General features: G+C 59.2%; 1 protein-coding gene across 12 annotated transcripts; it reads left to right on the top strand.

Moving 5' to 3' along the window:
* The first annotated feature begins 42 nt into the window (after positions 1-42).
* Positions 43-26,380, top strand: DLG4 (discs large MAGUK scaffold protein 4). Of its 12 annotated transcripts, XM_017348884.3 has the most exons (22): positions 964-997; positions 1,178-1,276; positions 1,458-1,498; positions 9,762-9,827; positions 13,009-13,062; positions 13,206-13,256; positions 13,437-13,561; positions 13,660-13,829; positions 13,940-14,076; positions 14,179-14,323; positions 19,654-19,949; positions 20,120-20,222; positions 20,351-20,465; positions 22,402-22,578; positions 22,806-22,842; positions 22,933-22,960; positions 23,067-23,114; positions 23,218-23,319; positions 23,558-23,730; positions 24,620-24,729; positions 25,210-25,301; positions 25,454-26,380. In XM_017348884.3, the coding sequence occupies exons 1-22, from the start codon at positions 979-981 to the stop codon at positions 25,558-25,560; spliced, it is 2,295 nt and encodes a 764-aa protein (XP_017204373.1). In that variant the 5' UTR covers positions 964-978; the 3' UTR covers positions 25,561-26,380. The 12 variants fall into 12 exon arrangements, 11 of the variants coding, with proteins under 11 accessions (XP_089174430.1, XP_017204373.1, XP_089174429.1 ...); XM_089318304.1 differs by having other exon boundaries at positions 43-1,276; XM_089318303.1 differs by having other exon boundaries at positions 964-1,276; positions 13,009-13,063; positions 13,198-13,256.
* Positions 26,381-26,962: the final 582 nt, after the last annotated feature.

Here is a 26,962-nt window from a genome sequence, read left to right as displayed (position 1 = left end):
GGGCGGTGGTGGGCGGGGCTTCCGGGCGCTGGGCATGCTGGGAACTGTAGTTCCAGAGCGCCCCATCCACTGCAGTCCAGCTGACCTAGCGCGATCTCCAAGCGTCCCTTGTCTCCCCGAAACTCCTTTAAACGCCTGTCCGAATTAGAGTCTAGTCCTCTAGGGGTGAAGGGATAGGAGGGGACGGGAGAGGGAGGAACTTAGGCGGCTGCAGCTAGAGGGGCAGAGGTTAACTGAAGGGAGGACCTCCCCAACCCCATGGAGTTAGGAGAAGGGAGAAGAGACAGTCATGGAAAGGCGACTCTTGGGGTCCCTCCCGAATCTGCCTCCACCTACACAAAAGGGAGGGGAACTGTGCGCTGGGGGACTCCAACTGGGCTGTGAGCCTCTCACAGCGTGTTCTCCGCCCTAGGAGGTGCCACTCAGAACCCCTGAAATTTCACAGGAGCAGCGACCCCGGTTCACCGGCTCTTGGAAAGCCTCTGAGACCTCCCTGAACCTCCTGTCTGCCCTCTGTTATTCCAGAGTCCCTGTGGTCACCTAGACCTCAGGGCAAATGGGTTCTGCCCGGTCCCGAGAAGAACTGAATGGAAACGCTCGTTTCTTCCCACTCCCAGTCCCTTTCCTCGGCTTCTCTAGCCCTGGCCAAGAAGTCCCAAGCAATGTACACCCTTCTTTCTGCGCTTCCCCCCCGGGGGGGGGGGGTCAGGCCTGGGAGGGAGCCAGCTGGGCCCAGCTTCCTTTCTCCTTGGGGGAGACTGTCTTCTCGGCCCCTTGTGAAAGTGTGGCTGAGTTCTGCAGGCCTTGGGGGCAGGGGCCCGGGTGTGTGAAGCAAGGTGGTGGTGGTGGTGCCGCCCTGAGGGACAGCAGGCCAGTCCAGAGATGCCGCCCTCACCTAACAGCGAGAATTGAGTGGGGAGAGGGCAGCTCAACTCCAATCCCAGCGGATTAGGGGGATTAAAGCCAGAGAAGGGAGAGATGTCCCAGAGACCAAGAGGTGAAAAACAGGGGTCCTTTTGGAGGGGAGGCCTGGGAGTGAAGTGGGGGAGACTGGGACTCAGAACTCTTTCTCCCCGGTTCTTTCCACGGAGTCGCGGTGCTGGGAAGCCGAGGTGGCTGAGCGTGTCAGTCTGTGTCTCTTCCCCATCCCAACCTCCCCTCACTTGCCTTCCACCAGCTCCCAGGTCAGCCCTCTGGCTCCTGGCGCCCCCACTCTTGCGGTGGGCACCCCCGCTTCTGGCCGTGCTACACAGCGACCTCTTCCAGGCCCTGCTGGGTGAGTAGCCCCAGTTTTGTGAGGGACAGCAGGGACGAGGGCCTGGGCCTGTGAGGGCCGTCAGTGCTGGCTGGAAGCCTGGAGCCCCATGCAGGGTCCTCCCCACAGTGGCTCCGGGGTCAGAACGGGCTAGCCTGGGCTGGAGGCCAGGGAGGGTGACTCGGTTCTGTTCCTGTGACAGACATCCTGGACTATTACGAGGCTTCCATCTCAGAGAGTCAGGTAAGGAGGCAGTGGGTGCTGGCTTCTGAAGGGGTAGGGCGGTGCTGAGCAAGGTCTGGCTAATATCAGATGGGAAAATGGAGACTTGGGGGCCCTGGCCACACATCCTGGGTCGGTGGCCCAGAGACGTGAGGGCTCTGAGAATGCACTCTCTCTGGGAGGCCCTGTAGCCCCCTCTCCTTTCTTCCCCCTTGTCTTTGCATGCCCCAGTTTAGCCACTGAAGTGTCCACGACATAATTACTTTCCAGGCTTCCCGCTGTGACTCCTGAGGGAGACCTAGGCCCCCAGGGATTCCCTCCTGCCAGCCCCTCCCTCACACCAAGCCCCCTACCATGGCCTCCCTCCAGTATTTAAGCAACCAGGGGTGCTCCTAGCCCATCTCCCGGTGCTCGCTCCTCTGAGAACTGAAGTCTGCCCTCCTGGGCTTTGCTGTCCTCGCTGGTGGCTGGCCGGGTCTCCATGTTTGCTTCAGGGCCTCTCGGCGTCTGCTTCTATCTCCTTTCCCATTATCCGGGTTCCTGCCGGCACCGAAGGAGTTAACTCTGCCAAGGCACCCCCCCATTCTGGCTCCTAGCTCCCTCCCTCCCTCCCCCTGCTTCCTCTCTCCTCCTCTCTCCCCTTCCCTCCTCGGCTCCACGGCTCCCTCGGCCGCTGCCGTCTCCAGCCCCCCCACCCCACTCCCCCGCCACGGCCCCTAGCCCCTGGCCGCTTGGCAAGACCCCCCCCTACCCCGGGGCTCCCCGAAATCCGGTTCCCCTCCCCCACCCCAGCTCATGCCCCAGCCCCCGAACTCCGGGGCTGCCAGCCCCCGGTGCCCCCGCCCCTCCTGAGAATCGGGGTGTTCTCCCCAAACCCCCTCCCCTCCATTGGGGAGCCCGTTTTCGGGCCCCCTTCCCCTCCCTCCCACGCTCCCCTCCCCTTCCCTTCTCCAACCCCCTCCTTCCCCTCTCACCCCTCCCCCCATCCTGGCCCCCCCTGCAAAAGTGGGGTGCGGAGGGGGGAGGGGTGAGAACCCACGGAGGGAAGGAAGGAAACTCTGATGAAGTCAGAGCCCCTTACCCGCCACCGCGGCCAGGCCCCCCAACATGGACTGTCTCTGTATAGTGACAACCAAGGTAAGCATGATGGGGGCTGTAAGTAGGGGGGAGGGCATTAGTTGGTGGGGAGGGGTCCAGCAGGCCTTATTTGGGGCTGGAGGCCCTGGAGTGAGAGCATCAGAAGTAAGATGCATTTGGGGTGGGTAATTTAGTTTTGGGGTTCACATCTGAGAAAACGCTGAATTTGGCCACAGGTGCCCCCTGGAGTGATCCCTCTGTACCTGTAGAGAAATGGAAAATTCGGGGTGTTTCGTGGTTTGGGGGGCTGGTGGGTTTGGGGGTTCACCAGTGATGTTTGAGGGAGACTTGTTTAGAGGGAAGCCTTGGCTCACATGGGAGTTCTGCTGTGGATGGGGGAAGGTGGGCTATGTGTGTGTGTCTGGGGGGGTCTTCCCTCCCTGGGAAAAAGCTGGTTTCCAGGGGGCTTTTCCAGGTTCAGGGGGCTCCTGGCATGAGGGTAAAGGTGATTGGTTCTGTGTGCCTGACTGGTCTGGGGGTGTCAGCTGGCAGAGAAGGGGTGGGCCTGCAGGCTACAGAGCCAGCGTCTTGTGGTAGATACGTTTGGGGGTGCTGTCTCAGTTTGAGGGAACTGTGATCCGGGGTTTGGTCGCAGGGACTGGAGGCAGTTGGGACTTGTCAGAGGGCTGGGGCCTGGCACTGGGTCCCCTGAGGGAAGGGCCAGGTGAGGTTGGGGCTGGGGGTATTCCCGTGGGAAGTAGAAGCTTGCAGTAGCTGAGCTTGCCAGCCCCTGAGGAGCAGGAGGAGAGGTTTGCGGAGAGAGGGGATTTGAGGAGGGGGACCAGGTGGATGGCGTGGAATTTGGGGGTGTCCCAGGCAGGTGCCCAAGAGCCTGTTTTCTCCCACACTGCAATCAGACCTGATCAGGAGTGAGGGAGAGGAGCAGATGGCGGGGACTGTCCGTTCCCCCCGGATCAAGGTGGGGGAGGACACCTGGACCTGAGGGCCCCCGAGGATTTCTGATGGAGGCCAGTGGGGTGAAGCGTAGGAGGGCGCAGGGCTGTGCAGGGGTGTCCCTGTGGCTGGAGCTCTGGGGTGGGGAGCACAAACTAGCTCCTGGTGGGATGCAGAATACCTCGGTCTTTGCTTCCAGACTCTGGGACTGGAGAACTGAATGCCTGGTGTGTGGAGGGAGGCTTGGGCGGGTGGCAGGCAGCTGGGGGCTGGGGGGTGGGACAGGAAGTGGGGGCCGGGAGAGGCGGGGTCTGGGTGAGTCACAGGCTGGGGAGGGGGTTATATTTAGTGGGAACTGCAGCTTCTCATGGGAGGGAGCTGAGGACACACATGTTCTGTGCCACAAACTCACACATATGTGTACACATGCGTTGTGCACATGGGAGCATGGTTGGAAGAGATTGGGGACCCTCACCCCTTCTCCACCAGGGCTCCTTGCTTGTGCCCCTTCTGTGGGGCTGTAGCTTTCTCCCAGGTGGCTGCTTTCCCCCACACCGTGTAGTTTTAGCAGCTTTCTGTGCCTCGGTTTCTCGGCCCGGTTTCCTTGAATGGCAGTGTCTCTGGCCTCTGGGCCTGCCCTGGCCTCAGGCTCTGTGGCTGTGGTTCCCTGTGTACAGGTGTATGCAGAAAGCGATGGAATGTGTGGTTTCCGCTTCCAAGCCGGGAGTGAGAGTGAGGGGCTTGCCTGCACTGGCAAGGGGCGGGTGGGGGACTTACTCATCTCCCCCTGCAGACTCTTACTCCCACCACCCTGCCGTAGAGCCCAGGGTTGAGCATCCTTGAAGGAGGGAGGCTTGCACAGAGGGTCATGCATTCGGGGTTTTACCCAGGCGTGGAGACCCCGGCTTTCCTCCACCGGAAAACTTGTCCGCCTTCGGGTGGCGGGGACTCCAACTCCCATAAGGCCTTGAGGCACAAGATCCCTCAATGTTAGGAGGTTGCTGCCCATAGGGGTGATGGGAGTTGTGGTTGGTCTCTATCCAGGGCAGCGGAGGGTAGCCCGGCAGGAGCCAGCAGGGGGCACCTGGCCCCTGACCCCCCACCACCACTAGAAGGCAGGGTGGGGTAGCGAGTCCCCGGCTCCGTCGGAGAGCCCTCCATCTTTCACTGCCTATATTTAGCCTCGTGCCGCAGTGATTTAAGGAACATTTATGGAACGCCTCCTGTGCGCCAGGTCCTGCGTTCCGTGCAGGCTCTGTAGCCATCACTCGGTCTGACTCGGCGCCTGGCTCCCTGGCAGGGTCTCCCGGCCTCCGAGCCTCCTTCTCCCACTCCGCCCCCGGCCCTCCCCCTCTCCCCGCGCTGCTGCCGCCGTTGCTATGGTAACCGGCGAAGACCGGAGTTGCGTGGCGGACTCGCGGGCTGGGCGCGGGTGGCGGAGGGCGGAGCAGAGCTAGTGCGGGGCGGGGGGGGGTGGGGGAGACGGGGGTTACTTGGCCCGCGCCCCGGAGGCGAAGCGGTTAAACCCGCCGGGTGGTCCTTATTGGGCAAAGCCGAGATACTGAGGGCGGGACGGTGTGACCAACGGCCTCATTCATTGGCCGAGAGGGGCGTGGCGGAGGGACCGTGTGGGCGAGGCCGGGGGAGCGAATGGGCGGGAAGTGGACGGGGGCGTGGTCTCGGAGGCAGGTGGGAGGGGTCTGGCTTACTCTATCGAGGGAGGCGGGCCAAAGCCCTCGGAAAGGGGCGGGGCCTTGGGGCCGGGTTACCTGACCGAGATGGGGGCGGGGCTGACCCTGGAGGGGCGTGGCGTGAGCCCCTAGTTCGGTGAGAACTCGGGGTTTTGAGGGGCTGTCGCCTGAGTAACCGCGGGGCGCGGGGGTCTTTGGATAGGAAAATCCGGGGGTTGGGAGATCTGACGTCTCAGTTTTCCTAAGATGGAGGCCTGTTCACATTTCATCAGGGCACCCCTCCTACCTCAGCTCTCTGTTCCAGGGAGACGGTTGCTAGGCGACAGCAAAGTCCTTGATTGCTGCGTTGCCAGGCAACAGGGAAACGGAAAATGGAGGGAAAAAGGAAATGGGGGATGGGAGAGGGGCTTAATGGGCCATAGCGCCCACTGGTGGAGACGCAGGGTCTGTGCATTTCTATTCCGCATGGAATTTCGAGTTCGGCCCCTTCCGCACTAGCTCCCTCTGCGAACACGAGCATTCTCTCCAGATACAAAAACTAGGACACTGGGGGTCATTTTGGAGGCGCACCCAACAGATGCCGATTAACGGGATCCATCTCGGATGGGCGAGATCCTAGCTTGGGAACTCGTCCTTTGTGCCACGTGTAGGCACGCCATAGGTGGCAGACAGCCACCGATTTGAAGATACCCCTCCCTGGGTTTTGAGAGCTGGACAGGCGGGGGCTTTCAGTGGGAGAATATTTGGAAGAGAGGCGTTCAGGTTCGGTCTGGGAGAAAACAGAAGTTTTCTGAAGAGATCGGAGGCAGTCGGTTTGGGGTGCTTTAGAAAATGTGTGGGTCATTGCAAACCTCAGGCCACATCTTTAGTGAATATTTGTTGAGGCTCCTGTGGGAGACAGATATATTTGGGAGCAGTCTTCCAACAAAATTAGAATTCAGAATCATGGAGGGGATATTGAGATGTAGGGAGGGCAGCCAGTTGCTTATCAACTTGAGGGGTACAGAAATAGATGGGAAAAAATCTCTTAATAGGGTTGGAGATAAATTGCAGAGACTACAATTGCATTTGGAGGATTTGCTGTAAGGTAGATGGGATAGTCCCTGAATTTGGGTTCTGGTGTGTTATTGGAGACTGGTGTATTAGAAGTCATTTAGATTCAGGGATTTGGACAGAGGGCCCCGAACAAATTTAAGGACTAGCAATTTTTATTAGAGGAAGGGTAATATTTGCATTAATTTCAAGGTCTCTTAGTGGGTTGGGGAACAGAAGTTATTGAGAAAGGGTGGTTTGGGGGCATGTTAATTTGACGGCATGACAAGGACCTGTGGTCCTTTCAGCTCTTGGTTGTCAGGTGTGCAACTGCAGAGAACTCTGCTGGTTGGAATCGGTGTCCTGTGCTGTCCATGTTAACATGGGCTGGTGGGAGGGGCAGTTTATCCCTGGCCTTCTTGGGAGGACGATGTGCCGCTTCCTTCCCTGCACCCCGGCAGTCCAGCAGCGGTGAGATGCCCAGTGAGATTCTGGCATGGTTAGGGGCCCGGTCATTTTGGGGGGAGGGGGGAGGATTTGGTGGGATTAGGGGCTCCTGCGAACCCGGAGATTAACTGGTAAATTTTGGGAGCGTTTCTGTTTGAAGAGGGGTCGGAATAGGGGTATGCTCCACAGAGAAACTGCTGGAACCGGAGAAGTTGGTGGCTAAGAGGGTCTCCCCTCACCCCTCTCTCCCATCGTGACGCTCTCTCGTACTGCGCAGGCGCCTTCCCCCCCCTCCGGCCGCAGCCTCCAGTCGCCGCGGCCGCCGCAGCCCCCGCCCCTCTGCCCCTCCCCCTCCCCAACCCTGGGACCCTCGCTCTCCCGCCCACCCTTTCCCTCAGTCCCCCTCCCCTTCTCCATGTCGGCTCGGAACAGATTCGCCTCCATGTGTCTCTGCGTGGTACGTGCCGCGGTACGGCTCCGGGCCCGCTCCCCTCCTTCCGGACCCCCCAAATCTCAGGGTGCAAGCTTCAAGTGCTGTCGCTCTTCCCTCGGCTTGGCGTGGGGTCTCTGGGTTGCAACTTCTCGGGGAAAGGCGCAGGGGATCGCCCCTCTTACCCACTTGGACTCACACCCCTCTGTTTTGGGGGTGCCAGCTTCGGTTCCAGGTCATTCTGTGCACCTGGGGCTCTGGTGAAGAGGGGGCCAAAGGGGAAGGCGCAGTGACCCTTTTACATGTCCTAAGCCCCAGTATACCGGGAGTTCAGACTCGTCCTAATTGCAGGGAGCTGTCATGGGGGGAAGGGGGGGTCCTCTTCCTGTCCTGCTGTAGCTGCGGGGGAAATCTGGGACTGAGAGGTGCCAACGCCCCTCCCATCCCCTGGCTGCAGTTTCAGCATTACTCCCCCTCCCCCTGCCCCTCCAGGCTGTTTTTGCTTCTTTTCTCACTCCACGTACATCGAAAATTCCCAGGGATTGAACATAGGGCCTCCCCTCTTGCACCCACATCCTGGAAACTTGAATGCACCATTTCTTGCTCCCCTTTCCCCTCCTGTTGTCTCTCAACCCCAAGGAGCCTTCCCCTCCGTGCCAGACACCCCCACCCCTGTGGGCTGGGGCAGGAAGAGGTGTCTGGGGCTTCAACGTGATCAAAGTTTACCTCTCTCTCTCCGCTCTAGAATACACGGTGAAACATCTTTCTTAACACTTCATTTCCTTGGGTGCACATCATGCTCCTTCATCAGACTCAGGAATGTTCTCTGCCGGGTTGGATGAAGCTGGAGGGGCACTGGGCTCCAACCCTCACCCAGACCCCAGAGCTGGGAGCTGCACCTTGTGGTCCTGTCTCACGTCCTTCCCAGGCAGGGCACCAAGGCCTTGTGGAGTGACAGAGGGGAGCTGCCTCCCCTCCTTCCCACTGGATCCCTAATTCCCTCGTGCACAGTCCTGGCTGAAGACCACCTTTTCAGGAATAACCTCTTCCAGTTCCCAGAACTCTGTTGTCCATGACCCCTCAAGGGTCGAGGGTTGTTGTGCCGTCCTCTCCCTACTTTCCATCTCCCTTTTTTTTTTTTTTTTTGTCTGTGGTATTGAACCCTGGAGTCCAGGACTCTCAAGTCCATGGGCCAGAGGGCAGCCTGTCTCCCTTCGGCAGTCACCTTCCAGAACGTCAGGGTGTGTCCTGGGGGGTCAGGTCTCCATGCTGACACTGTTTCCCTCCTCAGTCTCCTGCCACACCCTGGTCTACAGTCGAAGTTGGGTGGCATCCTCAGCTTTGATTCATCCCTGGTATCAGGCGTTGTCCTTGATCTTGAAACTGTTGCCCTCCAAAAGTTGGGGTTCTCTCAGCTTCTCAGGCACTTTGGGGAGGGAAGCCCTGCCTTCTGTCTTTGCCCATGTGCACTAGGGCGTATGTTCTGTGTTCGCCAGTGCCCAGGGGAGCCTTGCACTCGGCATCTTCCATCTCTCCTGACCCTGGAGCTGGGGAGGGTCTGCTTCTGTACAGACAGCCCCGGAGGGGAGGAGCAGAGCAAGGTGTGGAAGCACCCAGGCAGAGCTGCTGCCCGTCACTGCTGTCCATCTGCCCTCCTCCTCTCTCCCCTGCGCCCAGTTAATCTCATTTACTGGTGTCCCTATTAAACCCAGCGGGAGGCCCTTGAAATGGCAGCTGGTTAATTGGACAAAGTTACAGATCTTTCTGGGTCTTTCACCCTGAAAGGCCAGAGGGAGACCAGGAGTTCACTCTTGAGCCCCCAAAGACTTCCCTCTTCCTCAGTCCGGCGCCCTGGCACCACTGCTGCCCCCCTCAAGAGCCCTACTGCCTCCCCATCCTCCTGCGCCCCATCTCCTCCTGGTACATCCGGATTAGCTGTGGGCTGTTGTTGGGGAGGGGCTACACTGCTCTGCCCCTCTGCTGACTACCTGGGAATCTTCAGGGCCAGGGAAGAAAGGGCTGGGCGGGCTTAGCCGTGTCGTGTCTTGGGGGGAGCTGATGGCAAGTATCTTTGGGGTGAAGGGCCCCAGCTTGGCCCCTGCCTGGGGCATGCAAGGTGCTGGAGAGCCAATCGCTGCTGGGGTAGAGGCTGCAGTGGGGACACGGTGGCGAGGAGGGTCGGGCTGGGGGGGCCTGGGAAGCAGGAGCAGCAAGTGAGCCATAGGAAGGGAAGGGGAGAACATGGTGGGTGGGCTTAAGGTGAGGAGGGAAGCAAAGAAGTTGGATGGATGTCAAGAGTGGGGGTGCAGGTGCCAGGGGCTGGAAGGCCTGGGAAGGGGGTGCACAGAGATGTCAAGGGAGGGGACATGGTGAGAGGCCAGGGTCCCAGGGTCTGCCGGATTCCGAGTTGGAGGATGGGGCGGCGACTTGGGGAGAGAGGGCAGGTACTGAGGCCCTGGCGCGAGAGGGGGCTGTCGGGAGGGTGGAGAGAGGGGAGCCAATGGGCTGGAGGGGAGGGAGGGGGAGGAGCTGGTCAGGCCCCGGGGCCTTCCGCACTGCACAGGCAGGGGGGGAAGAGGAGGCGGCCAGGCGGCCTGGAGCCCGAGGCACTGGACCGGACCGTCCCCAGTGACGCCTCCATCCCCATCCCCAGAAATACCGCTACCAAGATGAAGACACGCCCCCTCTGGAGCACAGCCCGGCCCACCTCCCCAACCAGGTAAACGCCCCCGAGCTGGTGCACGTGGCGGAGAGGAACTTGTCCCACCTCGAGGCCGTCCACGGGGTCGTGGGCCACGCCCACCTCTCCCCCCTCAAGGTAGGAGACCCTGGCGGCCCCCTCCCCAGTGCGGCCCTCGGAGCCTCGGAGCTGCAGCAACCCCCCAGGGCCGGTAGGGCAAGAGATGGGGGGGCGGGGGCGGGTCTGGGCTTGGGCTCCTGGGGCCTGGGGGAGGGGGCGTTCGGGGCGGGGTGGGGGCTGGACACACTGGTCCCAGCGAGAACAGGCCAGGCCAGCCGGAGTGGGTGCGGATCCTAAGCTGGAAAGTACGTGCGTGTGTCTGCGCGCGTGCTGTGCTGCGCGGGTGTTGAACTGCCTGCGTTCTCCCCAGAGGCCCCCCACGCCAGGACCCTCTTCGTTCCTTCACACCCCCAACCTCCGCTTCCGTTTTCTGTGTCCAGAGCTCTGTTCCAAGCGCCTGCTGCCCTCATTTGCTCCGGTCCCTTGGCCGCCTCCTCCCCCCACCTCCGCCTCAGGGCCTGGCTCTCCCTGTGCCCGAGTCCGCAGCCCTTTCCATCTGTCTGGCCTGAGACTTCTTCCCGTGGTGCAGCCTTCGGGCCTGGTTCCCTGCCCCAGCCTCTGCTCCCCTCTCGTGCTGCCTCCCCCTCCCACCCTTCCCTCCCCGCTGGCTGGCTGGCTGGCTGGTTCTGGATGCTGTCTCTCTCTTCCTCCCACGCATTCTCCCTCTGCCTCTCCCTGTTCCCAGCTCAGGCCTCTGCGGCCCCTCAGTCCTCTCCCCTTCCTCCCTTCCCTCCTCCCTGCCCTCTCTCTCTGGGGTTCTCGCCTCACCTCCACCCATTGCTGCTTTCTGCCCTGCTCTGCCCCTCCCCCCTATTATTATTCACCACCGCCACCTGTTCCGTCTCCTCCTCTGCTCTCCAGGTGCTTTCCTGGGTCTCTGAGGACTTCCGCTCTCCACTCGGCTTTCCAGCTTCCTTCTCCAGTCTCCTCTGCCGGGGACATGGGTTGGGGAGGAGGGCGTGAGCTGCCAGGGGCTGCTCAGGGATCTGGAGTGGGGATTCTAGGTGGTCGCGGGGCGCCCGGGAACGGGGAGTTGCTGACATTTCCCCCAGAAAATGGAGAAGTTTCTGAGTGCAGGGATGAGCAGGAAGAGGGCGGCAGCAGGTTCTGCGGTGGGAAGGGTGTGCCTTCCAGGGGCAGGGGACAGACAGTGATGAGACTGTGAACCAGGACCGCGGATAGAGCAGAGAGGATGGCCGGTGAGCCCTGGCCGTGGAGAATCTGCGTGACCCTCTGAGGCTGCAAAGAGACAAGGAAGATGACTTTTGCCTTTAGGCGGCCATTAAGTCCAGGGGTGGGGCGGGGAGAGAGAAGGGAGGCCAGGGCAGTGGCAGTTAGTGCAGTGCTGGGGCCTGAGCTCAGGGAAGCCGAGCACACAGGAGAGTGCAGGGGCAGGAGAAACCCCAGCTCTCAGAGGTGGGCAGTGGGTTGGGCTGTGATGTGGGATAGAACCCCGCAGGAGTGAAGGTGGAGCCAGGGAATGGTGAGGAATGAGAAATTGTAGTGCAGGGCGAGACAGTCGGTTGATGAGGTCCAGTGAGGCTGAAGGGTGGGACAGGGCCTGGGAAGTGAGGCTGGTGTTGGAAGAGGGAACTTGGGAGGGTGGGGACAGATCTGCAGATGAGGGGTGAGGGGTGGGTGTAGAGATACCAGAGGGAAGCAGAGAAGTGGTCTTGAGTGGAGGATGGGGTGTGAGGCAGCAGGGTCTAGGGTGAGGCTGCTGGAGGAGGCACATGTGGGTGAGATTTTGACCAGCAGCGGCTATCTGTTGGACACAGCGTTTGCTGGGATTTGTGGGGTTGGAGGATGGTGTTAATAGGTCAAGGAAACCTATTACAGAGCGGGTGGTTTGTAGGATTAAGAAACAGCAAGAGAGGAGGGACACCTTCGGAGGGGCAGAGCAGGCAGGAGACTGGAGAATCCTCCTGCTTGGTTGGCTCCGCATAAATATTTGTTTAAGGAGATAGGTTGTAGACCCCGGAAGGAGGCTCCTGGCGGCCTCTCCTCATTGCCATAGAGACGAGGCTTCGGTTGCCCTGGCAATTGGGGAAGCCCCTAGGACCAGCCTAGGGCTGGCCCCGCCCCGGAGCCTAGAGACCTGGCCACTTCGAGGCGACTGACGTCAGGGTCCTGGGCACGCCTCACTTTAACCCTTTGCTGGGTGAAGGCGGGGGAGTAGATGAGCGGGATAGGACCCGGATGTCTGTCACCACTCCCCCTTCCTGACGTCCTTTGCATTGCGTAGGGTGAGGGGCATAGGAGAGTGGAAGGCCGGTTATTCAGGATGCGCTGTGCCCACAAACCACTTCAGCCTGGTCTTTCGTCGGCCTGGCCATGGGGGGGCGGGGCCCAGGATGAGAGAGGCGGGGCTCGCGGGTCTCTGCGCTCGCACCCTAGGCCACGCCCATCACCCCTCCCGCCGCGCCTGTTGTCCTGACGACAGGGCCTCCAGGAGGTGGGTCTCCCCAGGTCTTGGCTGGTCTTAGATACCGTTGCTAGGCAACACGGTCCCTAGTGGAAGGGGTGGATTGGATGGCGGGTGGGTGAGAGGGAGGGAGGGGCCTGCCGCTGGGGGAACCCCGGATTCCCGGGATGCAGATTAGAGCAAATGTGTGTGAAGGTGAGGTGTACACGCGGGGGAGGATTATGAAGGTATCTACGTGTATGGGGGGTATGGAGACAGGGATGGGGGCAGGCCCTCAGGGGAGCAGGACCTGGTGGACATCGGCCTGGGGTGTGCGTGTGTAGCGCATAAGGCATGTAACACCCTGTGGTGTTACATCCGGTGAGAAGCTGCCCCTCCCCCCCTCCACTCTTTACCATCTGCTGCTCCCTCTCCGTCTGGCTGTCTCTCCCTTCCCGCTTCTCATACACCTCCTTCCACATGCAAGGGCCTGGAACATACACGTGTGTGCCTGTGCATGTGTGTGCGCGTGTGTGTGTGTGATGGTGGCTGAGTCTGGGGCCAGGAGGAGCCCTGAGGTGGCGGAGTGGGCTTGGCTGAAGGCTGAAGGGTAGCCAGGCAGGGGGGACCCTCGGTTATGGGCTCCCTCTGGAGCGTAGGCTCAGGCCGCTTCTCGTCTCCTGTTTGCTCTCGCAGGCCAATTCTCCCCCTGTGATTGTCAACACAGACACCCTAGAAGCCCCAGGATATGTGAGTTGTTTAAATTTTGGGTCAGGGGCCGTTGCAGAGGGCAGGGGAGAGAGGGAGGCCTGGGCAGCAGAGGGGAGACCGGCGCTCGAGGCCAGAATGTCTGTCTCACTGTGTTTGTGTTTCTGCCCGTGTTGGAGTTGCAGGTGAACGGGACCGAGGGGGAGATGGAATACGAGGAGATCACATTGGAAAGGGTGAGCGGCTCCCCGGTCTGAGGTCCCTTGGCTCCCCATGCCTCCCCTCTGTGCGCATGTTGCTAAACAGCCCATCCCTTTCACCCTGTCCCTTCCTGTTCCGTCTGTGCCTCTCCGGCCAGTTCCCCTCCCACGCACGGCGTCCCACTGGGGTAGCTGACACTGTCCCCCTCCTCCCAGGGTAACTCAGGTCTGGGCTTCAGCATCGCAGGTGGCACTGACAACCCACACATCGGTGACGACCCATCCATCTTCATCACCAAGATCATTCCTGGCGGGGCTGCGGCCCAGGATGGCCGCCTCAGGTGGGCAGAGGAGACAGGGACGAGGGTGCTGGTGCCCTGGAAAGGGAGGGCCCGGGCAGCAGGAAGCTCCTGGCTCAGGCCCCGCTTGCTGCTCCCAGGGTCAACGACAGCATCTTGTTTGTCAATGAAGTGGACGTGCGGGAGGTGACCCATTCAGCCGCGGTGGAGGCCCTCAAGGAGGCGGGCTCCATCGTCCGCCTCTACGTCATGCGCCGGAAGCCCCCGGCTGAAAAGGTCATGGAAATCAAGCTCATCAAGGGGCCTAAAGGTAGTGACCCGTTCTGTCCCCACCCCATCCCGGCTGTCCTGGGCTCCAAAGCCTGCTTTCCAGGCACCTGGGCGCTCACCTCTGCCCACCCCCCCGCCCCTTCCCTCCAGGTCTCGGCTTCAGCATTGCTGGAGGGGTAGGGAACCAGCACATCCCAGGGGATAACAGCATCTACGTAACAAAGATCATCGAAGGGGGTGCTGCCCACAAGGATGGACGGTTGCAGATTGGAGATAAGATCCTGGCGGTGAGCAGCCCCAGCTGGGTCTTGGTTCCTCATCACCCACCCCAGTGCGTGCACCTTGAAGCCATTTCGGCCTCTGTCTGAGCCCTGCTTTCTTGACCCCAGGTCAACAGCGTGGGGCTGGAGGACGTCATGCACGAGGATGCCGTGGCAGCCCTGAAGAACACGTATGACGTTGTCTACCTAAAGGTGGCCAAACCCAGCAATGCCTACCTGAGTGACAGCTATGCTCCCCCCGACATCACGACCTGTGAGAGCACTCAGACCCCGCGACCTGGGCCCCCACCCGCCTGACACGCAGTCCCGGGCAGCCCCTGTGGCTGTTCCTCTTCAGATGCTGCCCTTGTCGTAGCCAGGACCTCCGGGAGTCGGTGTGGTTGCAGAGTGGATAGAAAAACCAGTCATCAGCAATCCCTACTCCAGGAGGCACAGGCCTTGTTAGTTCTGGGGCTAGTTTTATGAAACCCTCAAAGAATAGATCTTTTTTTTTTTTAAAGAAATGTATTTATTTTAGTTCATTTGAGGGCAGAGAGAGAGACAGGTAGACAGACAAAGCTCCCATCTGCTGTTTCACTTCCCGAATGCCTACAACAGCTGGGGCTGAGCCAAGCCGAAGCCAGGAGCTGGGAGCTCAGGCTGAGGCTCCCTCGTGGGTCGCGGGGAGCCAACTACTTGAGCAGTTACTTGTTGTCTTCAGGGTGTGCATCAGCAGGAAGCTAGATCAGGAGTCACACCCGGGCACGCTGGCCTGGGATGCAGGCATCTGGAGTAGCATGAATTCGGGTGCCCTTTTGGAGAGGAGGCAGAGCTTCACGTTTCGCTGGATTGAGGCCACTTCAGTGGGTCACAAGGAAGACATAAAAGGAGGAAGCACAGACCAGTCTGCTTCTGAATAGAATGTGAAAATCTACAGTGACACAGCAGCAGATCACACCCAGCCTGTTAAGAAAATACCATCGTCACAAAGTAGGGTTCGTTTCGGAAAACTAAAGGTGGTTCAGTGTTAGGAGATATCTCAGTATGATTTGTTGTCTTAAAGAGTTCAGGGAGAAAAACTGTAAGATGACCTCAAATAGACGTGGGGAAGTATCTGATGAGATTGGACGTGTTCAGGTAAAGCCTTTCAGTGAACTAGGAACAGAGGGGTTTTCCCTAACTCGGTGAAGAGCAGTTTCAGAGAGCAGCTATGGCTGTTCCATGACTGTGAAATCCTAGCATTGTGCCCCTTCATTTAGGAAACAGGCACGGACTCCTCTCGTCACTGTCATGTATTGCTTTAGAGCATGATTTCTCAGTGTTGGTACTGGGGACATTTTTGGACCCAATAACTCTTCTTTTTTGAGATCACTTTAAAAAAGAGAGGCAGAGCTACAGACAGAGGGAGAGACAGAGAGAGAGGTCTTCCTTCCTCTTATTCACTCCCCAGAAGGCCACAACAGCCAGAGCTGAGATAATCCGAAGCGGGGAGCTTCTGGGTCTCCCACCTGGGTGCAGGGGCCCAAGCACTTGGGCCACCTTCTTCTGCTTTCCCAGGCCACAGCAAGAGAGCTGCACCAGAAGTGGAGCAGCCGGGACTAGAACCGGTGCCCACATGGGATGCCAGCATCACAGTCAGGCTTTAAGCCTACTACACCACAGCACTGGCCTCTCTCTCTCTTTTTTAAGATGAATTTATTTGACAGGCAGAATGACACAGAGAAAAGGGACAGAGAACTCACCTGCTGGTTCACTCCCCAGTGGTCACAGCAGCCAGGGCTGGCTCAGACAGTAACAGGAGCCAGGGCTGGCTGAGGCAGTGACAGGAGCCTAGAGCTCCATCCGGGTCTCCCACATGGGTCTCAGGGGCCTAAGGACTTGTGCCATCCTCTGCTGCTTTCCCTGGTGCATTAGCAGGGAGCTGGACCGGAAGAAGAGCAGCCAAGGCTTAAACTAGCACTCCAGTATGGGATGCTGGCTTCACACGTGGTGGCTTAACCTGCTGCTCCCCAACACTGACCCAGAAACCGCTAATAGCTCTGTGTTGTGGGGAGTTGTCCCGTGCATTGTAGGAAATTCAGCAGCAGCCCTGGCCTCTGTCAGTGACAGTGGTGTCCCCACCCTCTCCTCTCACAACACACACACACACACACACACACACACACAGAGCAGAATCACTCTGTTGAAAATCCCTACTTTAGAGAATGCACGTAGCATAACAAGATAAGGAAAATACATGGAGCGCATGGAAGAGAGAAACAGCTGTCCTTACTTGTAAAGTGTACTTTCTCCATCTAGATTAAAATACAGTCATTAACTGATGAACAAAAACATGGAAAGGTGAGCGTGCGGCCCCGAGCAGAAGAGCTGTTGTGGCTCAGCAGGTTAAGCTGTTGCTGGGATCCCTGTATCCCCTCCTGGGGTGGGCCCTGCATCCCCTGCCTCATTCGCTTCTGATCCTGCTTCCTGCTGATGTGCCTGGGAAGGCAGTGGGTAATGGCCCAAGTACCCGGGGAGACTCTTTAGCTTTCTGGCTTTGGCCTGGCCCAGCCCCTGTTATTGTGAGCTTTTGGGGAGTGAGCCCGCAGAGAGCAGATACTTGTCTCTCTCTCTCTCTCTGTCACTCTGCCTTTCAAATAAGTAAATAAATCTTAAATAAAAAAAGAATGTGGCCATATGTAAGTCAATAACCAGAATTGAGCTGGCGGGTCAAGCCACCGTCTGCAGTGCCAGCTGCTCCACTTCTGATCCAGCTCCCTGCTAATGTGCCAGGGAAGGCAGTGGAGGAGGGGCTCCTTCACCCCACGTGGGAGACCCGGATGGGGCTCCTGGCTCCTGGCTTCGGCCTGGCCCAACCCTGACTATTGCAGCCATTTGAGGAATGAACCAAGATGGAAGATCTTTCTCTCTCTGCCTCTGCCTCTCCTTCTAACTCTGCCTTTCAAATACATAAATTAATCTTTAAAAAACAAAACAAAAAACAAGAATCAGTAACTTCCCAGCAATGAAAAGATGATGTGATGGGTAAGAAGATCTCATTTGCTATAGAAAACAATTCTACAAAATTCTTATAAATACAGACTTGACAAGAAATATAAGACTTCTATGAAAAAAAAATGACGAAACTTTACTGAGGCATATAAAACAATGTTTCTGGATGGAATGACTTAATATGCTACAGCTCTCAAACCTCTCCAGATTAATCTATATATTTTATGCAAATCCAAATCAGGATTTAAATGTTGTTTTTCCCCCTGAGAATTTAGCAGGTTGATTTTAAAGTTCAACTGGAAAAATATGTGTGGGAGAATAACGAAGACATTTTTGGAAAGGAGTAATGAAGTACGCCTGCCCCTACTGAATATGAAATCAGACTGTGCAATCATATTTAAGTCACATGGCAGCTCTTCTTTTTTTTCTTTTGGATTTTATTTATTTTCATTTTCACTTGAGAGAGAGAGAGAGAGAGAGAGAGAGAGAAAGAGCGATCTTCCATCCACCAGCCCGCACAGGACTGGAATGCAGTCCGTCTCCCGCGTGGGTGGCAGGGACACAGGTGCCTGGGTCATCACTTGTTGCCCCTCCGGATGCACATTCAGCAGGAAGCTGGATCGAAGTGGGACACCCAGAACCTGAACCAGGCACGCTGAGATAGGATGTGGGTGCCCCAAGTAACGGCTTAACTGCGTGCCAAACACCTGCCCTGGGTGGGCCCTGTTTCTAAATACCAAAACCTCCCTGAAGAAGCCTGGCCTTCTTGGGGAAAGGGGAGCCAGTTTAAAATCCTGGGCAAGGGCCGGCGCCGCGGCTCACTAGGCTAATCCTCCGCCTAGCGGCGCTGGCACACCGGGTTCTAGTCCCGGTCGGGCACCGGATTCTGTCCCGGTTGCCCGTCTTCCAGGCCAGCTCTCTGCTGTGGCCAGGGAGTGCAGTGGAGGATGGCCCAGGTGCTTGGGCCCTGCACCCCATGGGAGACCAGGAAAAGCACCTGGCTCCTGGCTCCTGCCATCGGATCAGCGCGGTGTGCCGGCCGCAGCGTGCCGGCCGCGGCGGCCATTGGAGGGTGAACCAACGGCAAAGGAAGACCTTTCTCTCTGTGTCTCTCTCACACTATCCACTCTGCCTGTCAAAAAAAAAAAAAAAAAAAAAAAAAAAAAAAATCCTGGGCAAGGCTGGCGCTGTGGCTCACTAGGCTAATCCTCCTCCTGTGGTGCTGGCACTCCAGGTTCTAGTCCCGGTTAGGGCGCCGGGTTCTAGTCCCGGTTGCTCCTTTTCCAGTCCAGCTCTCTGCTGTGGCCCAGGAAGGCAGTGGAGGATGGCCCTGGTGCTTGGGCCCTGCACCTGCATGGGAGACCAGGAGAAGCACCTGGCTCCTGGCTTCAGATTGGCGCAGCGCACCGGCCGTGGTGACCATTTGGGGAGTGTGGGGTGAACCAACAGAAGGAAGACCTTTCTCTCTGTCTCTCTCTCTCACTGTCTAACTCTGCCTATCAAAAAAAAAAAAAAAAAAAAAAAAAAAAAAAAAAAAAAAGTCCTGGGCAAGAAATATCTAAGATTCACTTGTGATGTCCTCCATTCTAGAAAGCAAAGGTGGTATCCAGGACTACTAGAGCATGTCAAAGACACAGGAGCCCAACTTAAGGGATTCTTCCTGGCTGTTGAATCAGAACTCCTTGAGTTAAAATTTATGGGGTCGCAATAGTGATTTAAAATATTGGGGTACCTTTGGAGGCTATAAAGGGACCCATTCATTCTGAAAATAAAGAGGGAATGTCAGACCTTTGTCTTCCCATCTCAGAGTGGTCTACGTAAGTCAGTTCTTTATAGAATTCCTGCTAACAAATGCTTCCTTGTTCCCCCACCCAAAGTAGAGTATCACCATTTTGCAAACCCTGATGAATATCTAAACCAGGCAGTGATCATCAACAGCCTTGAAAATTTAAGTGAAAGACTGGCAGGCATTTGATAGTGCATAGACCAGGTTGTCAGCCACCAACCCTGCTCGTCACTCCAACAGAGATGCAGTAGTGGTGGGGCCGTAGGGAGCGCTCAGCGCTGCCTGTGACGGATGCTGTATTTAGAAATTGAACTGGAACCTGGTTGCACCCCCAGAACCAACTGCCAGCTTACAGGAGGTGGAGGGCAGAGATGCAGGATGAAGCAGACCTTGAGGATGCAGGCAGAGGTTTCTCTGTTGGATTCCCTTGGTAGGATGTTGGACGTTCTTGCAGACAGATAGCTTGTTCAATCAGTGGTCAAGAGGGAGAGGAATTCTGTGGCTGAAGGGATGTGAGAGAGACAGCAACCAGAAGAAAACCCCCAAAGCATGGATTCCCATTAGCCTGTAGCTTCATCCCTGGCCTGCTGTGGACAAAAAGCCTTTAAATCCCTTGTTTCCCACAACCACCCCGACACCACCTGTAAGTTGCTGACCCCTGGCAGGGCCGTGTCTGACGTCCCCACGGGGGTATCCCTGGCAGGGCAGCTTCCCTTTCACCTGAGTCTGGCTCTCTGGGTTCCTGCCCAGGGGGGAAGGTGGGGCAGTGGGTGCCGTGTCCCTTCCATCCACTTCCACCTTGTCTTTCCTCCCGTGTCCGCCCTCAGCGTACTCCCAGCACCTGGACAACGAGATTAGTCACAGCAGCTACCTGGGCACCGACTACCCCACAGCCATGACCCCCACTTCCCCTCGGCGCTACTCGCCTGTGGCCAAGGACCTGCTGGGGGAGGAGGACATTCCCCGGGAGCCGAGGCGAATCGTGATCCACCGGGGCTCCACCGGCCTGGGCTTCAACATTGTGGGCGGCGAGGACGGTGAAGGCATCTTCATCTCCTTCATCCTGGCCGGGGGCCCTGCGGACCTCAGTGGGGAGCTGCGGAAGGGGGACCAGATCCTGTCGGTGAGGGAAAGCCTGCCCCGCCCCTCACCGAGCTCCTTGGGGCGGGGTGTGTGTGTGTGTGTGTGTGTGTGTGTGTGTGTGTATGTGGCTGGGCTGATCCCTACTCCATGTGGACCTGGGAAGTGCCCCCGCCCTGTCCCCAGCCACACAGCCTCTGCTCCTGCCTGCAGGTCAACGGGGTGGACCTCCGTAACGCCAGCCACGAGCAGGCCGCCATTGCCCTGAAGAATGCGGGCCAGACAGTCACGATCATCGCTCAGTATAAACCAGAAGGTACCCGGCGCGGGGCTCCCCGCCGAGGGCATCCTCAGAACTCTCCCCTGGGCTGACGGCTGTCTGGGGGCGAGGGGAGTGGCCGCAGGAGGAGGGCAGAGCTCTGGAACTGTCTGGTCCTCCCTCAGAGTACAGCCGCTTCGAGGCCAAGATCCATGACCTTCGAGAGCAGCTCATGAACAGCAGCCTGGGCTCAGGGACGGCCTCCCTGCGGAGCAACCCCAAGAGGGGGTTCTACATCAGGTCAGAGGCTCGCTGGGCCGGGCTCCGCAGGCTCCCAGGGCCGGATTCCTTTGCTCTGTGCCTGTTCCCTGTTCCCCAGCCACTCTCCCTTAGCCCTGCCTTGTTCCCCTTTCCCAACCCCGGGGCGGGCGCCCAACGTGGTGATCAAGGAGGGCTTGGCTACAGAGGTTTACATTGTCACTCCAGAAGGCAGAGTTACAGAGAGAGAGGGAGAGAGAGAGAGCCATCTTCCATCCACTGGTTCACGCCCCAAATGGCCACAACAGCCAGGGCTGGGCCGGGCTGAAGCCAGGAGCCAGGAACTTCACCTGGGTCTCCCACATGGGTATCGAACCCAAGCACTTGGGCCATCTTCCACTGCTTTCCCAGGTCCATTAGCAAGGACCTGGATCAGGAGAGGAGCAGCCGGGACTGGAACCGGCATCCATATGGGATGCCTGGACTGCAGACAGTGGCTTAACCTACTAGGCCACAGCACCAGCCCCAGGTTTACATTGTGAAACACAGTTGACCTCTGGGCATCCACGGAGTCAGCCCACTGTGAATCAGGAATACTTGAAAAAACCACGGTGCTGGACTTGTCCAGACTTTCATCCTGTCTTCCTTCCCCAGACGATACAATGTACGCGTGAGGTGTTTACAGTGTATTCAGTATTATAAATGATCTAGAGATGACTTAAAGACCAGAGGAGGATTGCGTAGGTTACATGCAAATAGCATTTTATGTAAGGGACTTGAACATCCAGGGATTCTGTGTCTGCGGGGCCTCCTGGAACTGACACCCTGCAGGTTGCCAGGCAGACTGTGCTCGCAGGGCGGGGAACAGGCTCTGTCTCAGGTCTCTGAGGTGCCTGCTCTCCTTGCCGGGGGACTCCCGGGCTGCCCACCATTTAACACCTCACAGCTTAATGCCTGGCATAGCAGCGCCCCCTGGCACAGTTCGAGTGTTGCCCGAGCCTCCGTCTCGGGAGAGATGGGCCACAGCGCTCTCGGCTGTCTCCTGTCTCCTCGCTGGTGCCTTGCTCTCTCCTAGGGCCCTTCCTGCTGTTGACTCCCCCTTCCCCCATGGACTCTGCAGCCCGGGTGCCCGCCAGCCCCTCTCCTCCTCTCTGATCCTGTCCACTTGCACAGCCTGGGCCGCCCCGAGTCTTGCAGGCGTCTCTCAGAGCTGTCTGCCCTGGCCTGCCCTCTTCCTGGAGGTGCCGACCTGCAGCTCTGGCCATGTGCTTTCTGGGATGTCCCATAGGCAACTCATGCTCAGCATGGCCCACACCGAGCTCGTGGTCTTTCTCCCGGGTAGTGAGGTCTCCGTCTTGCCCAAGCAGTGTTACTCCCTCTTGCTCAGTGGCATCGCCGTCCACCCAGACACCAGGCTGAGTGAGACCTGGGTCCTCTCGGCCCTCCCCTCCCTGCTGGGGTCTACCCCAGGGTCTTTCAGTTCTGACTTCCGGTGGGTGCTGAACGATCCTGGGACTCTGTCCTTTCCCGTCTCATTCCGGAACTTTAGTCTGCGTCTTTGCTCTCCCAGGGAGGGTTGCTGTCCCTTCTCTTGTGAAGCCAGGGGTGTAAGGACGGAGTGGGAGGCATTTCCTGCTTTTAGGGTAACCAGTTTGCGTGTAGGGGACCTCTTAGTTCCTATGGATCTTAGCAGATTGTGGTGACTTGACAACACACCTGTGTGCTTCAGTCTGCTTCCTGGAGAGGTGGAGGTTAGCCCTCACTCCGGAAGTTGTCCGCAGCGTAGACTGAGGACGGTTAACAGTCCTGGTGACACCAGAGCTTTGGGTGCTTACAGCTGCTGGGTTCCCATGGCAGTGCTGCCACTGGCCCCTCGCCCAGGACCTGTACCCCAGGGCCCAGGGTGGCTGGTGCCTCCTTCCTTGGAGTCCCCCCGCCCCCCGCCTCAGGCTCTGACCAGTAGCCACTTGGCCTCCAGGGCCCTGTTTGATTATGACAAGACCAAGGACTGCGGCTTCCTGAGCCAGGCCCTGAGCTTCCGCTTTGGGGACGTGCTGCATGTCATCGACGCCAGCGACGAGGAGTGGTGGCAGGCGCGACGGGTCCACTCTGACAGTGAGACCGACGACATCGGCTTCATCCCCAGCAAACGGCGGTGAGGCTCCTGGGGTCTGCAGCCTTCCTGCCCCGGGCACGGACGTCCCCCCTCCACGGTCCCCCCTGGAGGGGGGACAGCCAACAGGGAACCGGTTTGCCCTCTGACCTCTTGGGGACTGTGGCTTGTGTGAGTGAGCCTGTGGTGCCCAGGGACCACTGGCTGCTGGGAGGCCAGGTGGTCAGCTGGGCCTTTTCCTACTCCCCATTCCCGCATGTGTTCTGCAGGGTTGAGCGACGAGAGTGGTCAAGGTTAAAGGCCAAGGTAGGTGGAGATGGGTGTGCCTGGGGGACAGAGTGGGGCCTCCTGGAGCTGAGCTCTTAACCGACCGCGCGGCCTGCATTTTCTCCCCAGGACTGGGGCTCCAGCTCGGGATCACAGGGTAGGTGGGGTGAGCGGGAGGCATGGAGCCGCCCTGGACAGCCGCAGGATGGCGCGCTGGGGGCCGGGGACCTGCAGCCCCTCGCAGACGCGCTTCCTCCCACCAGGTCGAGAAGACTCTGTTCTGAGCTATGAGACGGTGACACAGATGGAAGGTGAGCGCTGGCCCCTGCCTTGGCCACAGCCCTCCTGCCCCTTGCCCTGGGCCCCGGGCCCCGTGCCCCGTGCAGGGGGCCTGAAGCTGCTCTCTGTCCTCAGTGCACTATGCTCGCCCCATCATCATCCTTGGGCCCACCAAGGACCGTGCCAATGATGATCTTCTCTCCGAGTTCCCCGACAAGTTTGGATCCTGTGTTCCCCGTGAGTGTGGGGGCTTGGAGGTGTGTTGGCAGTGGGCTGGAGGCAGAGTGGGGAAGGGCCAGGGGCCGCCTGCAGGCATTGGCATTCAGTGGGGTGCAGGGCTCCTCAGAGGCCCCCAGCAGCCCCCCTCACTGATGACCAGCTGGGCCCTGTGGGGCCGGGGCATGGGGCGGCAGGTTTTCAGCTGTGGAGGGGAACGGTGGTTAGACCTGTGCGGGGCGGGCTGACTTCCCGGCAGATACAACACGGCCCAAGAGGGAGTATGAGGTAGACGGCCGGGATTACCACTTCGTGTCATCCCGAGAGAAGATGGAGAAAGACATTCAGGCGCACAAGTTCATTGAGGCCGGCCAGTACAACAGCCACCTCTACGGGACCAGCGTCCAGTCCGTGCGGGAGGTGGCCGAGCAGGTAGGACCCGGCGGGCACCCCGTCCCCTTCCTCCCGCCCTCTCCCCGCCCCACTGCCCCCTCCAGCTCTCTCTAACTCTCTTTCTCTCTGTCTCTTTCCCCGCTGGGTCTCCGCTCCGCTCCTCCACCTCCTTCCTCCTCTTGGGAACTCTGTCTGATCGCCTGCTCTCCGTGCCCCACCTGCCTGACCCCGAACTCCCCACCACCATCTGTGCCCGCTCCTCTCCCCCGCCCCACCCCGTGCCCCGTTTCTCATTCCCTCCTGTGGCTTCTCTCCGACCACCTGGCCTCCCCTAACCCGGTCCCCCGTTCTTCCTGACTCCTCTGGGGTCTCCCCTCCTCCCCTCCCCTTTCCTGGGGGTCCCCACGCCCCTCTGCCGCTTGTCTGCTAACTCCTTTCCCTGCCACTCCTGTCCTGCCTGCCTCCCCCCACGGCGCCTTCCTCCATCTGCCTCGCTCCCTCCCATCTGTCTCTCCTCGCTCCTTCCATCTGTCTGTCCTCTGTCCGTCCTCCTCTCCCTCCTCCCTCTATCCTACTTCTTTCTCCATTCCCTTGGCTTTCTTCCCCCACCTGCTCTGTTCCTTCCTTCTGGACCCCCCATTCCTGCTGCCCCTCTGGCCCTTGCCCTGCCACCATCTTTGGGGACCCCTCCCTCCCTGTTTCTCGTCCCCCACCCCGGCCCTGTCCTCCATCTGCCCCTTTCCTTTCTCTCTCTCTCTCTCACTCTGTCCATTCCCCTCCTCACCTGTCTTCTAACATCCATGTCACTTCCCCCTGGCCAACCTCCTGTCCCCCCCTTTCCGTGTCCTGTGTCCCGCCCTGGCGCCTGCCCCTGTCTGTCCTTTCCTGCACCTGCTGGCCCCCCCCCGCCCACCCTGCCTGCCCCCAGGGGAAGCACTGCATCCTCGATGTCTCGGCCAATGCCGTGCGGCGGCTGCAGGCGGCCCACCTGCACCCCATCGCCATCTTCATCCGCCCCCGCTCCCTGGAGAATGTGCTGTGAGTATGGTCCTGGGGGCCACCCCTCTGCTCCCCTACTCCTGTGGCCTGGGCCTCCCGAGGCCTCTGCGGTGAACTCTTCCCTCAGAGCCCTGGACAGCGGCTCCCCTTGAGGGGGATCTGCACTGAGGACTGCCACCCAGAGGATGCTGGGAGCCCTGGGCCAGTTAGGACTACAGCTCCCAGCTGCCCCAGGGGGCGTACACCAGCTAGGGCGAGCCAGGGCCTCGAGGGCTGTTGGGAGTTAAGAGCTTGAATACCTTCTGCTGGAAGAATGAGGCGGCTGCACCTTGTTGGGGTGGGGCCTAGTTGCAGGGGGGCCGGGGTGGGGGCTCACTTATGGCCCCAGAGGATATTGGGAAGTGTATTTTTGTGTGTGGTCATGTGGTCCGTGCTCCCAATGAAAAAGCACTGGTTGCACTTTCACATCCCTGGACGGAGGAGGTAAAGGCCCGTGTCTGTGTCCCTCTCCACACACAGAGAGATTAACAAGCGGATCACAGAGGAACAAGCCCGCAAAGCCTTCGACAGAGCCACCAAGCTGGAGCAGGAGTTCACAGAGTGCTTCTCAGGTGAGGCCGCTTCGGCGAGGCCAGCAGGGGCTGCCTGCCCCGTGGTCAGCGAGAGCAGCCCTGCGGCGGTGGGTGCAGCCCCGTGGGTCTCCTGAGGCTGGGTGCCCCTTCCCCCGGGCCCCGGGCCTCACTCCCTGCCCCACTGCTGGCAGCCATCGTGGAGGGCGACAGCTTCGAGGAGATCTACCACAAGGTGAAGCGCGTCATCGAGGACCTCTCAGGCCCCTACATCTGGGTCCCAGCCCGAGAGAGACTCTGATTCCCGCCCTGGCTTGGCCTGGACTCGCGCTGCCTCCGCCGCCCGGGCCCTCGGTCTGGACTGATTTGCCCAAGCCCTCCGCGCTGCCCTCGCCTCCCTCCCCCCCCTTCTTATTTATTTCCTTTCTAACTGGATCCAGCCCACTGGAGGGGGGACCCCCTCTGCATGTTTCCCCGCACCCAGAACCGGGCTCCTGAACCCCAGGAACCTGGGGTCTGGCGGGGAGCTGGGCTCCTGGTTCCGAGCCCTTGCTCTTGACGCCGCCTGCCCCCTGCCCGCCCCCAACGCACACTCAGACCCGCCGGGGGCCACCTGTCCTTCCCGCCGCCTCCCACACACATTCCAGAATCAGGGCCCCTCTCAAGGAGCACCCGCTGCAGGGATGCAGGCCGCAGGCCTCCGCTCTCTCCCGAGGCAGGGTCTGGGGTCACCCCTGCCCCCATCATAGTTCCCCATGTCCCTTGAGTTCTCATTTATTTTTTCCATTTTTTTTCCTTCTCAAAGGTGGTTTTGGGGGGGATAAGTAGGGGACTCCCCTCTGGGCCCCCTGCCTTCCACACACCCCCACCTGTTTTCTTTGCCGGTTTGCATGAGTGGAAGGTCTAACTGTGGCTTTTTTTTTTTTTCCTGGGATTTTTTTTTTCTTTTGGGGGAAAGGGGGGGATGGGTCTGGGGAGTGGGGACTGTGGGAGGGAGGGCGGGGGGCAGGGGTCGGGGTTGGGTGTCCGGGAGCCAGGGGAAGACTGGAAATGCTGCCGCCTTCTGCGATTTATTTATTTTTTCTTTTGAGAGAGTGAAAGGAAGAGACAGATACTTGAAACTCCAGTGTGTGGCCTGATTATTTGGGACCCGGGCGTGGAGGGAGACAAGGTGGGGGCGCAGGGATAGGATGTTTCCCCAACCCCGAGAGATTACGGGGTCCTTGAAGGGAGCCAGCAAGGCAGGGAGCCCGAGTTGGTGAGGACCGGGGCCAGGGAAGGCTGGGGGCTCTGTCCAGCGTCACTGCTCGACTCTGAGGGGGAGGCCCAGCTCACTGCCTGGGCTGCCTCAGGCCTGCTGGGCAGCACAGCAGTTCCCAAAGGAACAGACAGGTGCTCCTTGCCATACAGAGGGGTCCTGTCCTTGGAAACCCACCATCGGTTGAAGGTATGGTAAATGCATGTGCCTTCGGGGCACCTTACGCGCCCAACAGTGTAGCCCAGTCTCCCTCCAGCGTGCTCTGGGCACTTCCGTGAGCTTGCACTGGGCAAGGTCACCCGACACCAGTCTGTGTTACAGTGAGGCTGACCCACGCGGCTGGCTGGGAGCTGTGGCTCTCTGCCACCGCCCAGCGTTGCGCAAGACAGCATCTCACGGCACATCGCTAGCCGGGGAAAAAATCCAATTCACAATTCAAAGGACA

This window comes from Oryctolagus cuniculus, chromosome 17, assembly GCF_051225735.1.
Source record: "Oryctolagus cuniculus isolate XC-2025 breed Fujian yellow rabbit chromosome 17, ASM5122573v1, whole genome shotgun sequence".
Lineage (NCBI taxonomy): Eukaryota > Metazoa > Chordata > Mammalia > Lagomorpha > Leporidae > Oryctolagus > Oryctolagus cuniculus.
This window is presented reverse-complemented; position numbering and strand designations above follow the sequence as displayed.

Coding starts and splice junctions, on each gene's coding strand:
- DLG4 (XM_089318301.1), top strand. CDS start 979: ATGTCCCAGAGACCAAGAGGTGAAAAACAGGGGTCCTTTTGGAGGGGA. Junction 9,927..13,008: donor CCCACCTCTCCCCCCTCAAG/GTAGGAGACCCT, acceptor TTGCTCTCGCAG/GCCAATTCTCCCCCTGTGAT. Junction 25,302..25,453: donor GTTCACAGAGTGCTTCTCAG/GTGAGGCCGCTT, acceptor CACTGCTGGCAG/CCATCGTGGAGGGCGACAGC.